Consider the following 23,706-nt stretch of genomic DNA (forward strand, 5'->3'; position numbering starts at 1 on the left):
GCCAGACTTGACCCGATGAAATCAAAGATGTTTGAAAACAATCCCGTCAGGCTATGCTTGGCCTCGAGGGTCAAAGTCTCAGTCCTGATCCTGTCATCACAACAGGATAATCTCTGCACACTGCAAAGCCTGAATTGTGCCCGGCGCTGTCTTAGCCGAGAAACCGCAGAGAAAGGATAGTGAATTAAAGCTGGCTGTTCTGATCTAACAACTGGTAACATTTGCACATTACAAGCAGGGAAAGCAACCTACAAACATGAAAACATGATGCCGTCTGTGTGCGTCTGTCCACTAAAACTAAAACTGCTTCCAGACAGGACAAACGTGGATCCCAGAGCAAACTCTTGACCATGACGCTGTTCTCCAGATGTAGTGAGTGGAGCCGACAGCTGGCTCTGCTTTATGAAACCCAGTCGTCATATGACCAGGTCAGAGAAAGGGTTTGTTGTCAGACAGAAGCAGAGGGCATGCAGGGGCTGATCACATTAGCTTTATTAGCGATAATTCTATCTGAACAGTCAGAGGAGTCAAAGCTAACGACATGGACAAAATGCCTCTGCAGCAAACAGAATGAAGACCTGCAGTCACTTCACAGAGACACAGTTGGCAATAATCAGTATTCTTTAGAGTAGAAAGGACTACCGATTCATCATCTATAACCCAATAAAAACTTCTACAGGCAGACAGAATGTGACAGTCGACCGCTAACTGCTGCTAGCATGTTAATGACAATTTGCATCAGCATCATAGACTTTGTCGTGGGAGTCATTTGGTTTGTCGTTTGTTTTTAATACTCACTGTAACTGATTGTTTGTTATAAAAGGGTCAGATTACATAACTTTATTGTCCTTTCCGCTCGCTTTCATTCAGAATTAGGAAAATTTAGTTTTTATATCATATTGAATTGGGTTGTTGTTGTTTTTTTTTGCCTTTTTCAATGAATGAAATAAAAAACTAACTAAAAAAGAATATTAAATTTCTGTCTAGTAAACCCTAATGACCGCTTGTATATTCAGAAAACATAATACTTTCCTGCCCATGGACTACACTGAAAACTTAAACAGCACAATGGAAACTGATCAGATGATGCGTTTTTCTTTAGTAATGGGTTAGAAGGACCCATTTGGAGGCTAAATAATAGACTTTATACAAAAAGCATACAAGGTTATTACATTATTTCTGAGAAACTGTATTTATGCAATACTTATGCAACTATTTAAACTTTGGAAAGTTTCAATTTGTTCAAACAGAATAGAATGAAAATATAATAAAGTTCTAAATGCTAAAAAGTTTTTCTTTTTTACTCCTGATATAGATTTGGTTTTGGTGTTCTGATGAAAAGGTATTTGGTAAACAATCACTACGAACATTTTAGGCTCATTTTCTATTTGTAATAACATTTATATCATCTAAACATTTTGAAGTTGCCGATGTCGCCATCTTTGTGTAGTTACCACGGTTACAGGGGTCCATCGGCTCTGCAGCGATACGACAGATGGACAGTTAAGGCTATCGCTTCTCTCCCTGTCCATAATGCTCACCTAGCATTAGCACTGACAGAGTCAAATGAGCACCTCCATTCCCTCTGACGGCAACGTCAAAGATTAATGTTGACGTCATAAGTCTGGTTCATAACTATATCCCTCCCAAAACCACTAATGTCAAAAGGCATTATTGAAAGACGCATAACGCTGGTGAATGTACGGAGGAGCTTCTTAATAACTTCAGTGCAACTAGTCAGTCGGAATAATTTATAGAACAAAATTAAATCTGGGTGGAGGAGGAAATTAACTGATGAGGAAGCAGCAGCATGAGAATCCACAGCTGCTGCAGGTCACTGAATAAGATGAAAACAGTGTTATTGGATTAATGCAGTGAGCGCAGCATCTCCACTGTTGTTTCAGGCTGAAAAAAAGATAGCTCCTCAATGCATTTTAGAGTTTTGCACTCATCTAACTTCACGGGAATGTTTTTCCAGCACAAGCTAACGACAACGACGGAATAAAATCAGATACTACCTTACAGCAATTTAGTTTAAAATTCAAGTTTTCTGTGAGCAAAATAAGTTACTCACAAACCAACAAGTCTTTTCTAACAACACAGCGTGAAGTTAAAACCTCATTATGAACACGCAGTGAAAAAACTGTGCACGAGCAGTCAGAAATTCCCGTCCGTCTCACCTCGTTGTCGGACTCCACCAGGACCTGGTCGTACTCGCTGAGCGCCACCAAGAACATGATGGAGGTGACGTTCTCAAAGCAGTGGATCCACTTCCTCCTCTCTGACCTCTGACCTCCTACATCCACCATCCTGGTCGGAGCAAGATGGGATGGATGCCGAGAAAAATCACACAAACACAGCGGAAATTACAGTTAGCTCTGAATCAACCTCTGAGGCTTCAGACTGTAAACGTCTAAAAGGTGCATTTCAATCGCTACCACAAAGATGGAACCTTTGTTAAATGTTTAAAACTACTCAGTGTTGATCAAATAAAACTAACCACAGAAAGTTAGAACACAGATGTCCCAGCTCAAACAGGTCAATTTAATTGCATGTATCACATTAAATTAATTAGAATTTCATAACCGAGCAACAAAAGAGAAATCCTTCAGTGACTCAGAGTCAAGGACAAGCCGAGGATCTGGGTCACACCGGGACAGGAAAAAGAAAACATAGCAGTGCAAAGAGGTGTTACTCACCTCATTATTTCATTTTCAAATACACTGAGCTGCCAGCAGCTGCCATTCAGTACATTTAGTCATTGTCAATGCAAAATCTCTATTGAGTGTAGCATAAATAAAGTCAAACATCCCATTTGCACTGGTAGAGGAAACAAGAAATGAGACTCTGCAGCGTGAATCACAGTGAGGACAGAGCAGGCTTTCCCTAAGGTGCATCAAACTAAAGAAAGAAGTGGATGTGTGATACAAACAATGAAATCCTTCTCTCCCAAAAAAAGGATGCAGGAGAATCCATGCAGGAGAAAATATTTCTGCTTGGAAGTGACTATAAGGTGATAAATGTGAGACATATGAAGAGCAACAGGGAGGGCGGAGGAGAGCATGAAGAATGGCCGAAGGATCAAAAAAACATTAAAAAAAAATAAATACAACAAACTGGAAAATCAGGAAGAAGTGCTAAAGAGTGTGGAAAAATTGAGAAAATTGAAATAAGGGACTGCAAAGCATGAGTTTGGAATCTGAGGAAGGAGACCTGGATCGTGGGTCAACTGTGTTTTTTTTATTCCCTTTATTTTAATGCTTAACTTCATTACTTTTCTTCTCGATTGAATAAAAAAATGTAACAGAGTGAGGGACTACTGCTGCTACGTAACGATAGAGGCTGTTTGATGTGTCCGTTCAGATTGAATCAGTAAACTTCTACAGAATATACACTCTGAATTGAACTAAACTGACTGTATTCATCAGTTTTGTGAGCCGAAGTTCTCCGGAAAATTTAAGCTAATACTTAATATCACTTGATGGCTACACAGTGAAACTTTGATCAGACAAAGGTGAACTCAGTCAGCGAGTCTGCCAGAAGAAGGGACGGCATTGATAAATGGAGTCCTGTAGAAACCAGCCTAAAATAAAACTCCTTCACATCAGACGACCTCCTTTTTTCCTCTAGCAAGGATAAGTGACCTACTTAGTTCCATAAGCTCTCCTATGCTGGATAAACCAAGTGAAATGACATTTCCTGTGACTTCAAAAGTGAATTAAATGAGAAGGAAGCAAACCTAATGGAGATGTTTGTCTATGAAAGGCTTCCTTGTTGCAGCTACAGCCTGTCAACTGCAGGCAGCAGCAGCAGAGTTCCACATGTGACCGTTCCTATCCACATGTCGAGCTGGGGAACTTCTCATCCTGCATCAAGTGTGCTCTACGTGTAATTACAGGAATGTGATAACACATTCTCATAAATCACTAAATGAAGACACTTCAATTATCACGCTCTTCCACCATTAAAACCGGACGCATCACATTCATTGCCACTTCATATTTGTCTTGTCAGTCTCTTAGCACAAAACTGATGTCACTGAGAGCATGCAGTGATTCACCATCAGCAGCACAAGTAGAGTGGAGCCTATCGGCTAGCTGCAGCAGAGCTGCTGGGAACCTCTTCAACACAGCCTCATTGCAAGGAGAGTTATTTCTAGCCTTGCCAAGCGTAGGAGGGGGCTGACATGATGGCTTCCTATCGATTTGCACTCTTCTGTAATCGCTCTTGTTCCCTGGGTCCATCTCTATCTCCTCATCTTTTTTCAAGAGATGCAGGGAGGGAAGCAGCTCTATGGTTTGGTGGCTGGTCCTAGGACAGTCTGTGTGCCATGTCCTGCAGACTCTGTTCCAGGGCTACAGTGACGAACCAGGAAGGACGATGACGCAGAGATATTGTCTTTACGAGCCTTTCTAAAGATGCAAACATCTCATCCTGAGATCTGTCATGAAGCATCCATACGTGATTTTCTTTATTTTAATTTTAAAAATATATCAAATTAGACTGCAGATAAGTGATAATATAACTCTAACCCTATCTATCATGTAATTATATCAGTTTTTCTGGGGTGATGTAATGGCTGGCCAAACCTTTGAGCAATTTTTCAAGCAATGACTGGTGGAAAAGTTAGAATTAGGGTTGCCTTGGGCTGATCAATGCCATTTTAACCTACTGGCACAAACCTGAGTCAAATCTCCTGTTTACACCTGCTGTCACACAGGTGTCATATTTGTATAATTTCCTTGTTAAATGCGTCACTAGCTACCCATAATTTACTACTTTAAAATACAAAATGACCATACTTGAAATCGGTCCTGTGCTGATATTGGTCTTTTAGGCCACAGACACATGAAACAGGCTGCAAAAGACTGCCAGCTAGTGGTGCAACGGATCACTAAACTCACGGATCGGATCGGTCTTCGGATCAAGAGTCACGGATCGGATCATTTTTCGGATCAGCAAAAAAAAAAAAAAACACATAAACATACGTTTTGTCTGTTTATTATTAGATGTCACTTCAAATGTGTGGATGTGTTTCCACTGTCATATGGCTTTCTTATGCCACAGTGCCTACACACCGTCGCGGTTTTGTCCGCTGACCTCTTTCCTTCGTCGTCATATTTGACAGGGAAACCAAAATGCTCCCATAGAGGGGTTTTAAGTGTCGCGGGGCGTTCAAGCTCCTCCTTCCCTCCGCTCGCCATGTCTGCTCTCTTCCTTTCTCCGCTCGCCAAAAGCTGCGTGCGGACGGAGCACAACCTTTTTTCTTTTTTTTTCTTCCAGAAATCGATCCGCGGGTCACGTGTGCCAAACCGATGACGTCGATCCGAACGGATCACGGATCGATGATGATCCGTTGCACCACTACTGCCAACACAGACACTTGGGAGATAGAAATGCTACCCAAGTTGATACCAGCTTGATTTAACACATTTGCACTGGCCCGAGGTCATTAAGCTTCACAGAAGACTTTGTCATGGTGCTCCTTTACCATCTTAACCCCAGCAATGCTCTGTCTGCCAACAAGGAACTGCCCACCTAATCAGTTCACTACAGTATGAACTGATAAAAACTAACATTTTGAAGTGTGTTTTATCTGGGATAATGGTATTGTGCTTTGGACAATATCAAAGCCTGTGACTGAATCGGGGCCGAAATACCTTGATTGGGACATTTCCAATTGTAATATTTACAATCTTTATGAAATCCAATAATTTTTATGTTTATGGTAGTCTTGCAGAGTCAGACCATTCTCTCGTGCTCTACTGTTTAGAAAGGACTGGCCACTCCTCATTATCATTCCGCTTTTGGGAGAAAAAGCATCAGTACATTTCTTTAAATCCATTATAATCATCTTAGGTAGTGCAAAGAATAGGACGCTACAATGGTGTTTTGTGAAAATAGTGAAGGGAGATTTGTTTTGTTTGAACATTTGTACGCAGTGAGGCGAGCACCATCATTAAAATTGATAATTTACAGGGAAAAATCCAAAACGCACAATTATTGCACGGTCCAAACCTTTGACAAACTTTAAATTGTCAGCATACAGGTTGCTGTTTAGAGGTTGTTATTTACTTTGAAAAGGGATTTTAAAAATAGTGACATGAAGATTGCAGAAGAGAGGGAAAACAGAGTCTGAAAATCACGGCTACATTAAAAGCACTCATCATGGTGAACAGAATACAGAACGTTTGGCTGACAGACTAGTCATATAACATGCACCCATTTTTCAGTAGATGTAATGAATTCACCAAGAGCGTAATAAAACAAGACGAAGACGGCACAGTCAGCAAAAAGACCGAGAACTAACGGCACCATAAACAGCATCAAATCTGATTGCGGTTGCTAAAAGCATAATGAAAAAAGCACAATTACTGACCAAATTACAGTTTGTTTGGCTGAACTATAAAAAGATTCTCCAGAGCTTTTCTGTCATATTTCTGACAAAGCAGCAGCTCAGGTAATGTTTCCATTAGTATTAAACCATACTTGCTGGTACCATGGTAACCACAAGTGTTGTCAAATAAACTGCAAATGTTGAGAAAAACAAAAAGTTTTAATAATGAATCTTTTAGAAAAAAAGTACAGTAAATAGATTTTTCTCAATGGACTTCTAAAATTATGGACTAATCATATTAGATCTACCAAACTACTACTAATAATAATACTGCAGTCGGGAGGTTGGTGATCAATTGTTTGTCAAATAATTGCAGTAAACAATTCAATATTAACTTATATGGCAGGAGATGAGGTACATGCATGTCAGAAAATGAATTGCACATTAGCTGTAGTACCTGGTTGCACCACCAGGTGGAGCCTCATGTTGTTTACGGTACAAAAGAGTGCAGTTTGCTTGTATTCAATATTGTACCAATCCACTGAGGCAGTCAATCGGACTACAGACAGTTCTTCATTAGCAAGCTGACAGCATTATGGAGGTTTAGCTAGCAATGGGCACCATGACAGCGACTTCTGTGAAGGGTAATGTCTCCTGCCAAAACCTGATGTGTTAGAGACGAGTCGCTGGTTACTAAGATAGCATTCCTATGATCAAGTGGGTATTTACTGCAAATGTTACCTGTCTGTGGTCAAAAATTGCTTTATCGGTACATGGAAAAATGTCCACTCTACCCATTTTTTTTTATTCAGGTTTCGGTACTGGTAAAGACAATTGTTTAAACTTTGCAACCATAACTTGGACGTGGAATGAGTGATTGGGATATAATCAGACACTGGGTTTAAACGCACAAATGGGGACATGAAACATGTTGTTAAGCATGTTGACACAGATTTCAGAGGGGGTAGGGCACAGACTCGGGGTTAGTCAAAGTTGTGTAGGTCTTCTTCTACCTGAAAATGATGCTTTGCAAGTCGAAAGGGTATTCTATGATCCCAGTGGTTGGGATTCGAACCCTAAGCACATCCTGTTGGGTTGGTAGATAGGACGGTTCAGCAATACGATCCAGATCACTTAGATAGCTAGAGAAAGGAAGAACAAAAGACAGAGAGAGAGGGAGGAAAGAGAAAGTGAAGCATAACAGCAGATAAAGCACACTCCCTCCAAAAGCAAGTGCACCAGTCCAGATGTCACCAAAGAGGACCATTCCCAAGAGTTATGAGGAGGCTCTGTGACAGTTCACACCACAACCCCACAAGTGTTCTCTTAGAAAGGCAGCTTCATCCCTGATGGCAGCTCCCAAAGACAACATAATCCCCGGTTTCACCTTTTGCCCCTGTCAAAGTGCTCAGTGTAGGTTTGCAAGTTGAAGAAAACCAGGAACTTTTAGCTCGACTCCAAACACATGATTACGCCATTTGTAGCTAATCTTGACGGGGTCTGCTTTCGAGGCCAGTCTTTGAGAGCGTACCATCAGGGACGTGTTAAAGTGCTGAGCCCTGCCGTGCAGCACAGCGTGGGCGGAGACAGCGGCATCGACGGTTTGGCTGGCCGACCGTTGTGCAGTCGGCCAACCAGAGACTTTATCATCAGCACTTGACACCAGTACCTGAAGATAATATTCTCCAGGTCAAATGGGTACTCAATGATGCCGGTGGTGGGCACTCGAACCCGCAGCACATCCTGCTGGGTGGGCACGTACCCTGAAGACGCTATTCGTTCTAAACTGCTAAGGTAACTGAGAAGGGGGAGGGAACATATGACAGAGATGCACATGTAGACAAACAAACTGCATCAGGAGCACAAGACCACATGCAAATACCAGTACCAACAACAGATTCAATAAATATCTGTCAATAACATACAATTAGATGCATCTGAACTCATCAAAATAACCAGAAGTAGCTGATAAAGAACAAAAAACCTCTGAACCCCATGCGTTTTCTACGTGCTTTTTTTGACTCACTGTATGCATATTTTACACTTACAAAAAAAGCTCTGCACTTCTATGAAAATAGAACAATAACTAGAAGTAGAGAACTGAAACATGTCTTCTGTGCAGTATGACAGATATAATGCTGTAAACCATAATAAATGTACACATGAAAGTTGAATTTGTTTATTTATTGCACCAAAATTTTAAATAATCTAGAATCTACATCTGTCCACAGATGTGACCAATACTATCGATATTTTAGTATTTTTAATTTGTGTCAATACGTGACTGCATGTTGTTCTGTGTAAACACCGCCTGCAGTTCAACCCAGTTCTTGACTTTTAGTCACATGACTGTTTGTCGCACCAATGGCCTCAGGGTTGCAGCAAGTGATGCAGAAGTTTTTTGTTTTTACCACCATCTGGTTGCTGCAATGTTTTTGGCTAGGTAACTATAAAGAGACATCTAGAAAAAAGTGATTTTTGATTCAATACCATTGTTTTAGGCTTAGGTTTGGTTATATTTTCTGGATGAACGGCTTGTCACAGATAAATAGAAAGTAAAAGAGAAAAAAGAAAAAAATCTGCCGATTCTGTTTTTGCAGTTCCTGCTTCTAATAAATGGTGTTATGTTGTGGTTTAGGCAATTTCTTAAAAAGACAACATGCCTTTCTAACCTGTCAGTGGGTTTTGGGGTTCAGAGGGTTACAATACATTTATGCACTGGCTTTGATTTCTTCTCAGATTCAGATTTTAAGGAGCCATACTGGTCTAAAATGGATTAATGCAGGTTGGAATTAGCCCTGATATTATTAGCAGTCGTTTATAAACCTGACGTTTCCTTTTCCCCAGTTCTCCCCATCTGCCTGTACTCTCTTCCCTTCCTCTACTCAGGTGTATTTTAGCAAAGATAGAAAACAGATGAAAGAGGCCTGAGTCTGCTTCACCTCTTCCACACTTAAAGCAAATAAAAAAAAGAAAAAAATCCATCATGCTAGTAGATAAATGAATCACAGACGTACTATTTGGTTGAGTCGGAGAGCTGGTACTCTCTCCTGCGATCGTATGCCTCCTGGATGCCGGGGTCGGCCCAGAGCATCTTTATCGCTCCGATGTACGGCTGATCGAATGATGAAACCTTCTCCACGTCCACCTCGCGCACCACCTGGGCATTATTCTGAGGAAATAAAAGGTAAAAGAAACACATTTGTAACAACAACATGTCTCGTATGCAGAAAGTACGTTATCACAGGTGGAATTTAGAGACTTTTAAGAAGGGGAATATAATGCGTTTGTATGATTTCTCTTCTTTAAGGAATCAATTATTTCTATTAAATGCACGACAGACTGACTTATGATCGTCTAATGCCTTTTCAGAAACCATATGTAGCGACAGAAGCGATAGTTGACTAGGGAAGACCATTTCTGCATACTTTACATCTAGTTTTACTGACACATTCATGATCTATTTAAATTTGGCTTGCTTTAGAGTAACTGGAAGAGACTGAGTGGTAATTCAAACTCTCAAACTTCACTCCAAATCAATGATGACTCAAGTGACATCATTTTGTTTGTAATAGTACATATTCATAAGAAAATACACAACAAGTGAAACTAGAAAAATATGTGTAGGAAGAGGGATTTAGCAGGCGAAAAGTCAGCAACTCTGCTTCCTCAGGATTGTGTGGGTCTGGTTTGATCAGAGTTGAGCAACCAAACAACTGGCGTCAGACTCTGAGTCAAACTTTGCTAAATCTTGATTGGTTCAAAGCAAAAAGACAGTAAGTGGAGCCCAGAGAAACAACAGAAATATTAATGTTCTTGTAGCAACTCATTAATAATATGAAAAAAAAAACACTGAGAAAACAAGTTTTTAACTCTGAAATCACAAAAAAATGCAGGCAGGAAAGGCTTGTTTTTTTAAAGTGCTAAAATGACACAATTTATCATCACATCAAATTGGAAAAATAGGAATCATCACAAGATTTTTTTACCTTCCAATAGTCCTTGAAATAAATGCGTGACCTTTGATTAAGGCAGGAACAACTAAATCTATTTTTCAAAGGGAAATTACATAATAAGCACTTTATTCTACATGCTGCGTATAGAAAAATAGCCAAAATTAAACTGTTTGCTCTAATTGGATTCTGTAAAAAATGAAAAAAATCCGCACTTTTCATCACAACCGATAAGTCGTTACTGACAAAGCTGTGAACAACAATCACGGAACAAAAATTCAGGGACTTTTCGGCTGAACTGCAGGCTGTATGTTCACAGACACTCATGGAAACAAATAAAAAATATACGTAGTAAAACATCAATCATATACAGCCATGGCCATAAGTTTGGACACAAGTACCATGACGCTTGTGAATCTTAGAAAATACCACAAAATTGTCACTTACAATACAGTACACAACTCCTGAGAACTATATTAAGTTTCATATTTTAAAAAAACATCAAAAGAGTTTGGTGTCATTTTGTTATTCTTACCAAATTCGGTTGTGAAAGTACTGCATGTTTTTGTTATTTTCTTCTAATATTATGTTTTGGGAACAAAGTTGTTCCAATTGTTGGAATTTATCGATAATATTATATCCCTTGTTGATTTGTTGACTAATTAAACTGGTGCTGTCAAAAAATATTAGTTATGTTCTGTAATAGACATCAAAACAGACACAGGAAGTCATGCTGTGTCCAAACTTATGGCCATGGCTGTACTGTTCTTTTCCAGTGTTGTCAACACATGTGGGCATGTGGAAAAATGTGGAATAGGTGGATTCCAGCTTTTTAAAATTTGCTAATAATAAATCCTCTCAGAAACTCAACGTAAGACTTTATAGCTTTGTTGCTCCACACAAAAACATTTTTGAATTCTCTCTACTTCTAGTCATGGCTGTGTGACTTCACACGGTAGCAAAAAACAAGCGCACAGTGAGCGAAAATGAGACGGAAACAAAACACGCCTAGAAGCTGCTTAGCCACGTCAACCATTCACTTTAACAAATAGTTTTGAGTCACATTTTGTCATTTCAGCAGCAGCACAGCAACATACGTGCATTAAAAAAAACACTTCAGTGTCAGCACTTGGATCCATTTTGATAACACATCACAGGAGAACATGTTTACAGTGACGCTACACACCTTGTTCTGCTCGTACTTGTAGCCGATATTGAGGGTCTCCGTGGCCCGGATCATGGCCTGCATCGAGGTGAAGATGTTCTGGTAGACGAGTTTAGTGAAGCCCTTCTTGTCCTCATCTGTGTAGCCTGACCCATGGATTATTCTCATCTGCTTGATGAAAGTGCTCTTGCCACTCTCTCCAGTACCTGAAAGAAAGACACTGGCAGTTAGCACACGGCTGAAAAAAGGCGATAGATGGATACATGACACTCCTGATGCCAAAGATCTTCTTTTTTTTTTTTTTTAACTGTGTTTGCTGTGACTAAGGAACAAAACAGAAAGTTAGGGTAGATCACAACTCTGGCTTTCAACTATAAAACCATTCAAATCCTCATTTCAATGCACACATAGAAAAAAAGAGAAAAAATCTGCTAAATGTACAGTGCAAGAAATGACCAGTAGTGCAAGTATGGGAGTGATGAATGCAAACATTTATTTGAAAAGTGGGTCAAAACCATAACACCCAAACACAAGCCGTAATCCATCCACCCTTATCTAACAAATCCATTAATAATACAGTGACCGTATCATGTAACCGTTCTCCACTTGCTCTTTCGCATTAATGCAGTCTGCAAATGCATTTCTGCCGCTTTAGGAGCAAACTAAGCAGCAAAACAAAACAAAAAAAAAAGACTAGTGGCTGCCAAGCATACCAGCAACGAGCGCAAAAGTAGCCGTTTTTATATAACTCATACCTCTGTGGTAATAAATTGGTCTGTCTTTGCAACAGGCTGACCCCGTCTGTCCACCTACACCCTGGTGCTGATACATGAGGCTGTGCAGAAATCCGCACCATCGTGCCCCCAGGCAACCATCCAGACCTCAATGCAAAGTCAGATTCTGTTTTCACCAACACAGGCTGTATGTCATTCCGCTGATCAAGAAGCATGCGAGTTCTAAAAAGTCTGCGCAAGTAACTCTAGATAAGAATTTAAACAAAAAGGCCGAAAATAAACGGGCAGATGTTTCTGGGCTTCATTATGGTCTGGCCCTCGTCTCTTGTCATCTCGGTTCTAGCGTCCAGAGATGTGCGATGTAACAATGCAATGTAATGATTGTTTTGGCAGCGGCTACCGCAGCGGCCCGACTGACCACACGAGGGCTGCACGGCTCACCTCAGCTCAACAAAGAGCCGGGTACATCGAGTTCATTCCTCCAATTTTGCATCAGTCATCATGCATATGCACACATGCATAAACACGCAGAAAGGCCGAGTCATGGGCAAGAAAACAGGCGTGCAGAGAGCTATACACTTGAACTTCTCCACGAGGTTCTGCATCTTTATATGGATATGTTCTGTGAGCAAACCACCACTCCAGGCTGAGGAGACGCCAGAGTCGGGATGAAAGCATCAGAGCTTTGTGTACGGTGGTCATCAGTCAAAGAGGAGCATTTAAAAGACGATTCAGGCAGCGGTCGAACCCAAACTCAACCTCGAGTTTCACCGTGCAGCGCTCTCTCTCCCTCTCTCTCCCTCCCTCTCTCTCCCTCTCTCTCCCTCTCTCTCCCTCCCTCCAGAGTAATCCTCCTCTCTTCCACCCCCATTCTACCACCTATTTTCTTCCTCTACAACCCGGCTCCAGCTCTCCACCACTCATCGCTCCATCTCACTTCTCCCAACACTCAAGTCTGAGTCACTGCAGTTTCAGATACACACTGTATTCTCTCTGGTCTCTACCTTTCACTTGTTTTCGCTCCACTTATCTCAACTGCTGCAACTGGCAATCGCTTTTACCATGAATCAATAGGTAGACGACATTTTCTTTTAAATCAAATTTGAGTTTCAGTAATTAATTAGTCCCCATAACCGACAACTTTGCTGTTGAAAATGCACCAATATCAACACTCGTTTTTTAAACTTCAACACATTACAGCAAATGTGTCCAAGCTTAATTGTGCATCATGACATTAGCTGCTTCAACTGTGAATGTAAAAGTTTCAGAAGACCTGAGGCTGCAAAAGAAGCCTTCAAATAACCAGAGAACAAAAAGGATGGTTTGTAATCGATGCAATTTTGATGTGATGCAAAAGAATCTGAAGAGAAACACACAGGAGGCTCTTTACATCTGCTGGATTCTCTCTTTGCTCACATATACAGTATTTTATTACAGCTGAATTCCCCATAAAGCCATTCGCTCTTTCATATTTGTCCATTTTTGCAGTTGTTCTTGCCTCCAGTCATTGGTGAGATGGCACTTATAGCTCGCCTAACTCTGTTAAATGTAAAAGCTTCAAAAGACCAAAGGCTGCAAAAAAAAAGCCTTCAAATAATCAGATAACAAAAAATTAGGTTTGTAATCCATGCAATATTGATGTCATACAACAGCAGGAATAGCACCTGCAGAGAAACACACAGGAGGCACTTTGCATCCATTTCCTGCTTTTCTCGCATACACTTTTATAACTCTTAATAAAGCCGTTTTCTTTCGCATATTCTTCCGTTTTTGCTGTCAGACAACGGAGCGAGTATGAAATCGTGACTGAAACGCAGCTCATTAGGACTAACATTGTAAAAAGAAGTCACTTCCAAGTCCTTAAAAATCTCTAAAATCCTGATTGCATGAACGCAACTTTGTCTGACAAACTTGCAAGGAACAAAACAACAACCGTGCAGAGAATTCAGCTGCATTTACATCAAATTCAACGCTACAAACAAAGTCGGGGAGCAACTGCACGACAAGCAAAAAATAAGTTGCTTCAGCTGCTTCGTGTTTGTGAGATATTCACTGTGTCCATGAAGCGCTTTAAACTTTTTCACTTTGAACAGGGGTTTCACAGAAAGATGGGCTTCTTTGGGAGTTGCATTACAGACTTTAAAAATAAACCCTGTTTTATGCTCACTTTAATGATGTTGAATTTTCCAGTTTCAGTCAGTTTTGCACTGCTAGCAAGTAAACCATTGTTATTTATTTCACATCAGGGCTCCAGACTGCGATCAAAATGTTGTTGTTTTTTTTGAGTGTGGGAGCTGAAGTTTCAAGTGGTCGCATTGTGCCAGTGAACGACGATCATTAAAGCTCGTGTCCGGAGTTTGAATCGCAGCGTCTCCCAAATCACTGTTGGTCCCACCCTCCCTCCCTCTGATTTCACCCCTTTATTTGTGCATGCGCGCAGTACCTGAGAGGAGTGCCCGGAGTGCTGCAGCATATGGCCTGTTTTGCTGTTTTCCACTCTTCTACAATTAGTACATTTAGTAAATAATAAAGGAATTACGTTAGAATGCTGTATTGAGTCTAACTTGTCCTAATACCAAAATAACATGAATCTGCTAGGACGAACTAGTAAAGTTTCAATATGTGATTACACTCGTGTATCCCTCTGGATGACGTTGTTTATCAAACTTAGTGCATTTACGCGTGTATATGTGTTACATTGTTTATTTATTTCTATCTAGAGTTCAGAATTGCATGACTCCTCTGACGAAGAGTGTGTCCCAGACGCCCCAACATCTTCCTCCAGAGGTCGGGCATCTAAACGAAGCCGTCAGGCGGGCTATGGAGGCCGAGGTCGGGGAGCGACGCGAGCACCCCGAGCCAAAAAACGTCCTGCAGTCTCTTGGCCTGACAAGCCGTGGGATTGGTAACTTTTCTGGAAGTTGCTGATCCCTGATGCTCTCTCCTCCACAAGCAAAACAAATGTGCGCGCGGTTGCGTAGTGCGTAGCTCGCCCACCTCTGCATGGACTTGCTTGCTGTGCACGTAACCGTTGATTGACAGCAAGACAAAGCTGAAGCTCGAACTTGATTGGTCGGCAGCGACCGGCGCTTTTTGGAATAACATGGAGGTCTATGAGAGGAAGGCGGAGCTCAGGAATAAATTTTCATATCGTGTCATACTAACATTATAGTATCGAACTAGACTAACACATTTAAGCTTTGTTAAACAATGATACATAAATTGAAAACAAACGGAAACTCCGGACACGAGCTTTAAGCTGTATTGGTGTCGCTCTATTCGGCAAAGACAGCGACCGTGTTAACCAGTGGTGGAAAGTAGTACTTTTATAACTTTGTGTGGTCTTCTTATGAAATGCCGAGTGCACCTACATGCTCTGCTCATAGAAAAGCGTGCACGTTTAGGACAAATCTAACATTAGAATTCCCTAATTTAACTCTCTTCAAAATAATTTTTGGTCACACAGCAGCAGCTACAGCAGCCTGCAATGTGTGGCATTTACAGAAAACTGGTAAATTGTAGTGTCTATCGATAATAAAATGATCACAATGTGCCAGGGGGCCAAAAGGTGTGGCCAAAACGTGAAAGTTGGTCACACCGGTGCAACCAGTTTAAAAAAAAAAAGTTAGTCTGGATCCCTGCATATTGTGTTGCATTACATAATGACAGTTAATCAGAATGAAATTAGCTTAAATGAAATGGTTCATCCAACAAATCATCTTTTGTTTACGTCCGGTTCATCTGATGGGAGTAATTCTTACTCTTTAGTTGACTGACAAGAGCACGAGACAAATTTGGAAAAATCATGCCAGAATAGCTCACTTAAAGCCACAAATGTCAGTCTCGTGATTGTTCGATGCATCCAACAGTTGTCGGGATATTTTAATCTGGGCTGGGCTAAAGTGGCATCACAAAATGGTGGAAGGACAGCATTTACCATTCATAGTGCGGTGTCTTCTGCCTTCACGGTGTCCATTAGAGCAGATTTACACTAAACTGGCAGCCTGACTTGAAGGGAAGAGCAAATCTTCAGATAAAAAAAAAGGAAAAACAAAAAAACAAGTGTGACACTGATGATGTTTACGTCCACATTCAAACCACAACTAAAGTGGCTGATTAAATAATGGGTAATCAAGAACAGCTGGTGCACCCAAGACAAAGCAGCGCAAACGTCTTTCGAGGGTGACGAGATTCGAGTTTGACTGAGGAGCACAGTGGAGAGTACAGTGAAGGAGTGCCCTCCAACCAGACAGGATCTTTCACTGTGGAAAGCAGGTCAGGCAACATTGGAGTTTCCCCTACAGACAGAGTACGTCTTTGAGAGAGGGACATAAATAGCAATTGTCAAGACACAGCACTGGAGAGTTCACTTTCTCATTGACTAAAGAGCCGAACAGAAGGGAGGGGTGTTGCTGGGTTGTGAGGGACGGACTGCGAAAAGGAAGAAAAACACTGAGTGCACATTTTCTCAGCTTTCCCTTTCCTTCCTCGCTGTTGCTGAGGTGACAGAGGCAACTTTGAGATTCAAAAGCACAGAAAGAAAGGGCGTGGATGCATCGTGGATGTTGCACATTAGCGCCGTTTAAAGCGCGAGCGTTTGTGTGATTTTTCCAAACGGCCAGAGGAGAGAGGGGAAGGCATTGCAGCTCAATTCAACAGATCCCACTGTTCTGCCGGCTGACTAGAAAAGCCAGCAGAAGCATTTCTCACGGACAAGCAACTGTACACTCGCTGGAGCTACTCCTGAGGGGTAATGCTAGTTCCCATGGCAACTCCTGCACTGGACTTCTAAATACATGACAGAAAACACCAGCTGATAGGCTTCAGTGTGGATCCACAGAGCCCAGTCGAACAGGCAACTTTTTCACAACCACATTTTTTCATCCCCACAACATCCTCAGCCAGTACCCTCCACCCTGCCTATGGGAATTCTAAAGTCATGGCGGCTACCAGTGAGGCTAATAATAAAATAAGCAACTGACTTTGCTCTTAACATGGAGTGTTTTCTTATAATATAGTGGAAATACAGTTTCAAAATGACATTACACATTCAGTATTGACTAGATTTATTTTCCTTTAATGCAACATTAACCCTCTGAACCCCAAATCCTAATTAATTAAGTAATTATTAATTAAGTGGCAACAGTCCGCTAATAACATCACTGTTAGCGTTAGCTAACGCTAGTTAGCACCATGTGATTTTCACGTTAAACTATTCAGGGCTCAGTTCCTTTAAGCCATAAATATCGCGGTTGCAGATCGAACTCTGTACACTTAAGTGCACGTAGTATGTTATTTATTGTTTGTCATTTACCTTGTGAAATGCGTGTTATCTGTATTAAAATTGGCAAAATTACAGCATTTTTTCGAGTCACAAACAGACAGAATTGTCAGATTTTCAGCTGTTTGTAGGTTCCTGAACTACAAATCGACAAACCAAAGCTTAAAATTGTGACGTGTCATTAAAAATCATCCACTATTCTACAGGTCTCACTTAGAAATATGCCAGACACATTTGCTTTTGTCAGATTATATAAAAAATAAAATATAAAACATGTGGCAGTTGTTGATGCAGCCAAGAAGACATTTCTGACAAAAATTCTGGGATTATTCAGCTGAACTGCAGGCTGTGTTTACCCAGAACAAATGGGAAGCAAGGATAAAAACAAATTAGACTTTTAAGTATCATGTAGGGACACATTTTTTTCTTATTAATAACACCAGTGGGCACCTAAACGTTGAAGATGCTGATTCCAAGTTTTTTCAGTTTTTATAAAACAATCCATACAAGACAAATATATTATGCAATATTCCTTTTTTCTTTTTTTACTTCTAGACATGGTTGTGCTGTTTCCACACAGGTGTATGACTTTATACAGCAGTGTCAAATGAGCCCTCAGTGAGTAAAAAAGTAACATTAACAATAAACTAGTTTGTTTTTTGGCAGACTCTTGGCTCACACAGAAAAAACGCATTTGTTGAGAAAAATTTCATTCAGCTTTAAAGTTTATTTTTTAATTCATTTTGGCCACAAGTTAGCTTATAAAGTAACATTTTCTGTGGTACTTTTTCCACTGATGAACTTAATACTGCTTCCATTAGAAATACTAGAAACCAAATTTAAAGATTTTCATTTAGCAAGAGTATAAATATGTAAAAGTGGATGTGTATTCAGCTAAACACACGTTAACTAAATGCACACAACTGGAAGCTTCACAATATTAGGCTGCTAGGATCAATACAGTCTAACAAAATTAAACCGCAATTTAAAACAGTGCAATCAACAAATTGCAACGGCTGCACTTTCAGACGCACCTCATGCAGCAGATCTGACGTCGGGTTAAAACTTTCGGGTCAGTGGTTTTACACAGGAATAGTCGAGCGTGGCGACGTGAGGAAAAGCCCAGTAACAACCCAGTTATGACCAAGAACGGCAGAATGGTTTCACTCTTCCCTAATCATGTCCCAAACAGGATATTAGTCATTCAGCTAAATAACCACTGACTCACAAAGAACAGCAAAAATTGTTGAGCAGATGCGTGTCGTCGTGTCCGGCCAGCTGGAGGCCATCGTTTACATTTAGAGCAATACCTGAACGCAAAGTCTGGCATCGACGCTGAAAAAGTCAAAAAGAAACTGACGACAGGAAGGAGGCGCAAAGTGTGAGAGTGGAGGAGAAGAGCATCCTGAGTAAATGATTCGCTAAAACTTCTTCAAGCACATCGAACAGGAAGCTACTGCAGCTCAGCGTCGGGGAAACAATGAAATGATGGTTGAAACGTCCAGGAACTACGTGACAGTCCATTGACTCCCTTTCACCTGAAGGAACTTTTCTAAGAAACCTCGGCCAAATGAGAGTGGTTCTAAACTTTACTTCCTGGCTCACAGTTTCTGTAGTTTCTCATTATGTTGTGGTCATGCTGCCATACTGAGCATTTCATTATCGCTACAAGTTGACAATAGAATAAATTTAGGTTAGGTGCAGCTTTCTCTTTGTCGTCTTCTCGAGTCCACTTCTGCTGGTTTACTGTATTCCTCTACTTAGGCGAGAGCAAAGTTTTCAGTGCTGTTAGAAAGGTTGAAAAACTATCGAGCTGAAAAAAGAAACAGTAAAATTTTGGTGCAGATATGGACTAAGAGATGGATACCACATTCTTTTAACCACATTGCAGGAAGTGTTTTGTCCGACAGCGTGGTTACACAAAACTACCATGTCGAACTTAATAAAAGAACCTATTAATCTTCGGTGCAGATCCAGGACACTTAGGCAATAATAAAAATTGCGTCACAGGGCATCGGGCTGGGCTGGCGATGTGCTCTCCAAGTGCCCTTCTGGTTCATTACCATCGCGGATATTATTCAAACATTGCACAACTTAATCACATGCCCTATGAAACTAAGACGCTGCTAATCCAGTGATTAAGCTTAATATTTGTGGTTCTAGAGATGTGGTAGAGGCTCTTTTAGTTCCTTGAGGTTCTGTCCCTGACATCATGTCACTGAAATGCTGACTGACTAATGCCGAGTTCTACAGTATGTCTAACTTTTTCCTGCTGTCAGTGGCTGGACTATCTGACTGACTGCTGGTGTCACTGTAACAGTTGAATCTTCATGTGTGCAGATAAAACAGCTGCTCTGGATGCAGTGACTTCGGCTTGTTTCAGAGAGGATGTGTGCGAGAGAGATAAAAATTGTTTCATATTCTTTTCCCGCGTCACCGTTCTTTGTCGCAGGAACCCTCCTCCCACTGGTTTATATGTATAGCCGCAAGACATCAGAGACAAGCCCATAAAAGACAAGAAGATTAGTAATAGGTGGACAGAAGGAACCTTCAGCAGAAAAGGATGAAGGAAAAAAACAGATGAATGTAAAGATTCACTGCATACTATAACTGATGTCACAGCAGTATTACCAGGAAGCAAAAGAACGGATATTGATTATAGATTTTGGTAAACACTGTGGCTGATGACAAAAATGCTGACATGAAGCATCTTTAGGGCACATTTCTTGGAATTAGGTTCACCCCTGATTATTATTTTGAGTAATCTTTATTTATTTTCTTCAGTTTTTTATTAATCATTTGGTCTCTGGAACAAAATATTGGCAAATATCAATCAGAGGAAGTCTGACCAAACAAAACCCAGAGCTTTTCATTTTACAGAGAAAAGAAACCACTAAATATTCATTCAAGAATTTGGAACGGCGCTGAATTTTGCTTGAGGGAAATTTTCAAAAAAATAGTCTTCAACTAGGGGTGGCCCGAATAGTGATTTCTGGCCTCCGAATATTCGGGCCCTATTAAAGACGAAAATCCGAATATTCGAAGGGAAGAGACGAGCTCCGAATATTTTTGTCTGGGGGGAGGAAGGGGTGATCACATAGACATGTGTATATGTTTATGTGATCACACGACGAGATGAGCCGATATGAGCCGATGTGGGCTGAAGGCGGAGGGAAGACGCCGCATATTCTTTCCGCCCGGTAACATCCGGGGTGGGGTGGGGGGGGTGGGGGGGTTGTTATTCGGATACCAAAATTAATATCCGGATACAACTGTAGCGAACGAATATTTGGATATTCGGGATATTTGGGTCCAGCCCTATCTTCAACTAATAGATTTTTCTACTCATTTTAGCATACACTGGGATGGAATGTAGGTTCAGTTTAATGCTTGATTTTTGAAGAGGAACAACATTTTAACACTACGGGCACTGATAAGGAGGTTCTATGTCTCATCTGTGCACATTTTGAAATACTAATAAAACCTAAAATTAAAAGAAAAACAAAGAATTTGATTATAAACATGTCTTCAGAAGCAGGAATTCAATGCGCTCCTCTTTAATTGTCTTTGAGGCATTTTTAGCACTTCGACTTGCTAGCTATCACACAGGTTGTTTCCAATAACTTGCAGCAAGTGAGAAAAAAATAACACAGCTGAGCAAATGCTTGTGTGAGTCTATCAAAAATTATAAATTAATTCTTTAACTGTAACATGTTTTTTTCTTCTGAAGCACATCTTTGGCTCATCTCACTAGAAAGGGAAAAAAACTTTTATTTGGCTTTAACATTGAAAACATACCCATCTCTAGGACTTAACACAGATACACATGGGTGTTTTTATCGTATTTGTTCACAAAAAAACATCTCTGTCTAAAATGAAACTGCAAAAACGCAGTCAAAGCACTGTTAAGAGGATGCCAAACCAACAGGCGGATACATAGCCACAACCTTACAGCCATGTTGGCCCATCAGAAGCCTGAAAAAGCGACTGGTTCTGCTGGTCTACCAACTACAGTGCATCAAGAAAGACTGGAATCATATGTTTTTGTTGATTCTGATGCCTCTGTTCTCCAATATAATGGAAAAAAATACAATCAACTTAAGCGTAAATGAGCAAAAAGGCCAGTTAGCAAAGTTAGCATCTGCGCTACTTTGGCCACAGCACAAAATGAGCTCATGTAGACACAACAGATAACAACATACACTCTGAAAAAAGCTAAAAACGCCTCAAAAGCTTAGTTTTCAGTGACCTAAAGCTGATTTGCATTAGGACAAAAGGCCAAAGTGGTTGGAAAAAGCAACATTTGGGCCTTTGAAGATTCTTCATCAGACACATACTTGACACCTGCCAGACCATTCCTCTAACTAACCATCCAGCATTTATAGCTACATCTTCATCTCCTCACTTCAAAGATGGTCGGAATGACTGTCATTTCTCACATCCTTTCTTAATAAGAGGGTGGGAAGGATGAGGATCCAAGCGTGCTGCATTTAGAGGTTAGAAATGTGTCTGCAATGAGCAAGTGGACTGCCGATCTGGATCTCTGCTGAGACTGAGAAAGAGACTGAAGGAGGGAGGGACGGAGGGCAGCAGGATCTCTATTCCAGTTTTGAGAAAAATTCCTGGCATACTTTTCCTTCTAAAAGGACTCGCATGTCAATTTAATAATTGGGTCTGTTTTGGTTCCCATTCAATCAAAATGCTTGTTGTACTGGAACAGCAGTATTTCCCACTGGACAGAGGTTTTGCAGTTTGTGGTCCCTCAAGTCATTGTGATCAGTCTTCAACTTCACTTCCCTCTTTCTAGTCCAAGACTCAGTTGGGAACTTGCCCACCGCTGACGTGTTGCTGTGTAAACATGCACAAGAATTCTCAAGCTTTTTGTCCTTTTAGGTATCAACCACGCACACTTGAATATACAAGGGTGTGCTATTAATTAAACACTTGCAGATATGTCATCCACATGGCATTAATTTCAGTGCGTGTCTCGGACTCGGTCAACAAACTGAAACTGCTGCTGCAAATTGAACACTTCAGCACTTTCCATGACTCATTTTAATCTATTTTCTCTCTCTCTCTCCACATATCCCAGATAAAAATCCCAACGGTAATACATCAGAAGAAGACTTTTATGGAGTAATATGCATCGGTAATAGCACGGCAGACAGGCGGTGACACGAGAAGGACTGGGCAGTCTTTCACAGGCCTGACTGCCACATAACTGCCGAAACTCTGGGTGTGTCGGCATCGATTTGCTCAACCAACAGAGCTGCCAGACAAACAGTGCAGAACTACAAACACCTACCTGTCTTGCCTTCGTACCTCACTGTGAAACTCAATTTTTCATCTACCAGGTACAAGAGCTTAGGATCGCATGTGTACACTTCTGAAAAAAAAAACAAAAAAAACAGTCAGGACGGACGCTGCAGTACGAGGATGGTTGCACCGTATACACAAAGTGGACCAACGAGTCCTGCTTTTACGTCAGAGCAGAAATGGATCACTGGCTCTGTTCTGGTTACCTCGCGTTCGACTACAGATGCTCAAGAAACCTTCAAATTCTACGAAGACGTAAACAAATGAATACTTCCATATTTCTTTGAAGAGAAAAGAGATTTTTTTTCCAGATATTTATACAGATTACGCAGCACATTTCACAGCAATTCTTGGAAAATGCCACAAAGTTCAACAATAACACACAATACGACTCCCAAAACGGCCATGAAGTCTTGAAACAGCTCCAAAAACTGCACGTTTTAACCTTCATGAGGGCAGAAACGTTTGCAAGATTGCTATCTGGATTAGTAATAATTACGTTTATGCCTTAATAATTTGACAGCTTAGTGTACTTTGCATTTATGTTAAAGATGGGAGGACAGCCACTACATTTGGCAAATTAATCAGAAGTAGTAATCTGCTGCATTAATTTGTCAGCTAGATGCCAATCTAGCACAAGCACGACTTAAAAATTACTTGTACAAAAAGCAAAAATGTCACATTGGAACATTTTTTAAGAGGTAAATGAAAGAGAAGTGAGTAAAAACAGCTACCACACTATAACCCAACAATATGTAAGGCCTGCTCTGTGAAAGAGGCCTCTGTTGTAATAATAATCTGTCCTATGATCCTTTAAAGACAGTGAGGTATTCTATACATTAAAAAGAACCTCAAAAAAAAAAAAAACACAAAATGAGGGAATTCCCCCCCCCAAACAAGGACGCCCACAATGAATGTAA

At 40.7% G+C, this 23,706-nt stretch overlaps 1 protein-coding gene across 2 annotated transcripts in view; it reads right to left on the bottom strand.

Annotated features, from left to right (window-relative positions):
- The window catches only part of LOC110951301 (guanine nucleotide-binding protein G(q) subunit alpha-like), a 43,887-nt gene that overhangs the window by 7,715 nt on the left and 12,466 nt on the right, over positions 1 to 23,706 (bottom strand). The window contains exons 2-6 of one of the 2 annotated variants that reach the window (XM_051947082.1): positions 11,477 to 11,661; positions 9,355 to 9,509; positions 8,007 to 8,135; positions 7,351 to 7,479; positions 2,181 to 2,310 (exon numbers count right to left, since the gene is read on the bottom strand). In XM_051947082.1, coding sequence (XP_051803042.1) covers positions 2,181 to 2,310; positions 7,351 to 7,479; positions 8,007 to 8,135; positions 9,355 to 9,509; positions 11,477 to 11,661 — 728 coding nt within the window. The remainder of the gene's footprint in view (positions 1 to 2,180; positions 2,311 to 7,350; positions 7,480 to 8,006; positions 8,136 to 9,354; positions 9,510 to 11,476; positions 11,662 to 23,706) is intronic. The other variant, XM_022194279.2, reaches the window with a different exon arrangement.

This window comes from Acanthochromis polyacanthus, chromosome 4, assembly GCF_021347895.1.
Source record: "Acanthochromis polyacanthus isolate Apoly-LR-REF ecotype Palm Island chromosome 4, KAUST_Apoly_ChrSc, whole genome shotgun sequence".
In the NCBI taxonomy this organism is placed as follows: Eukaryota; Metazoa; Chordata; class Actinopteri; family Pomacentridae; genus Acanthochromis; species Acanthochromis polyacanthus.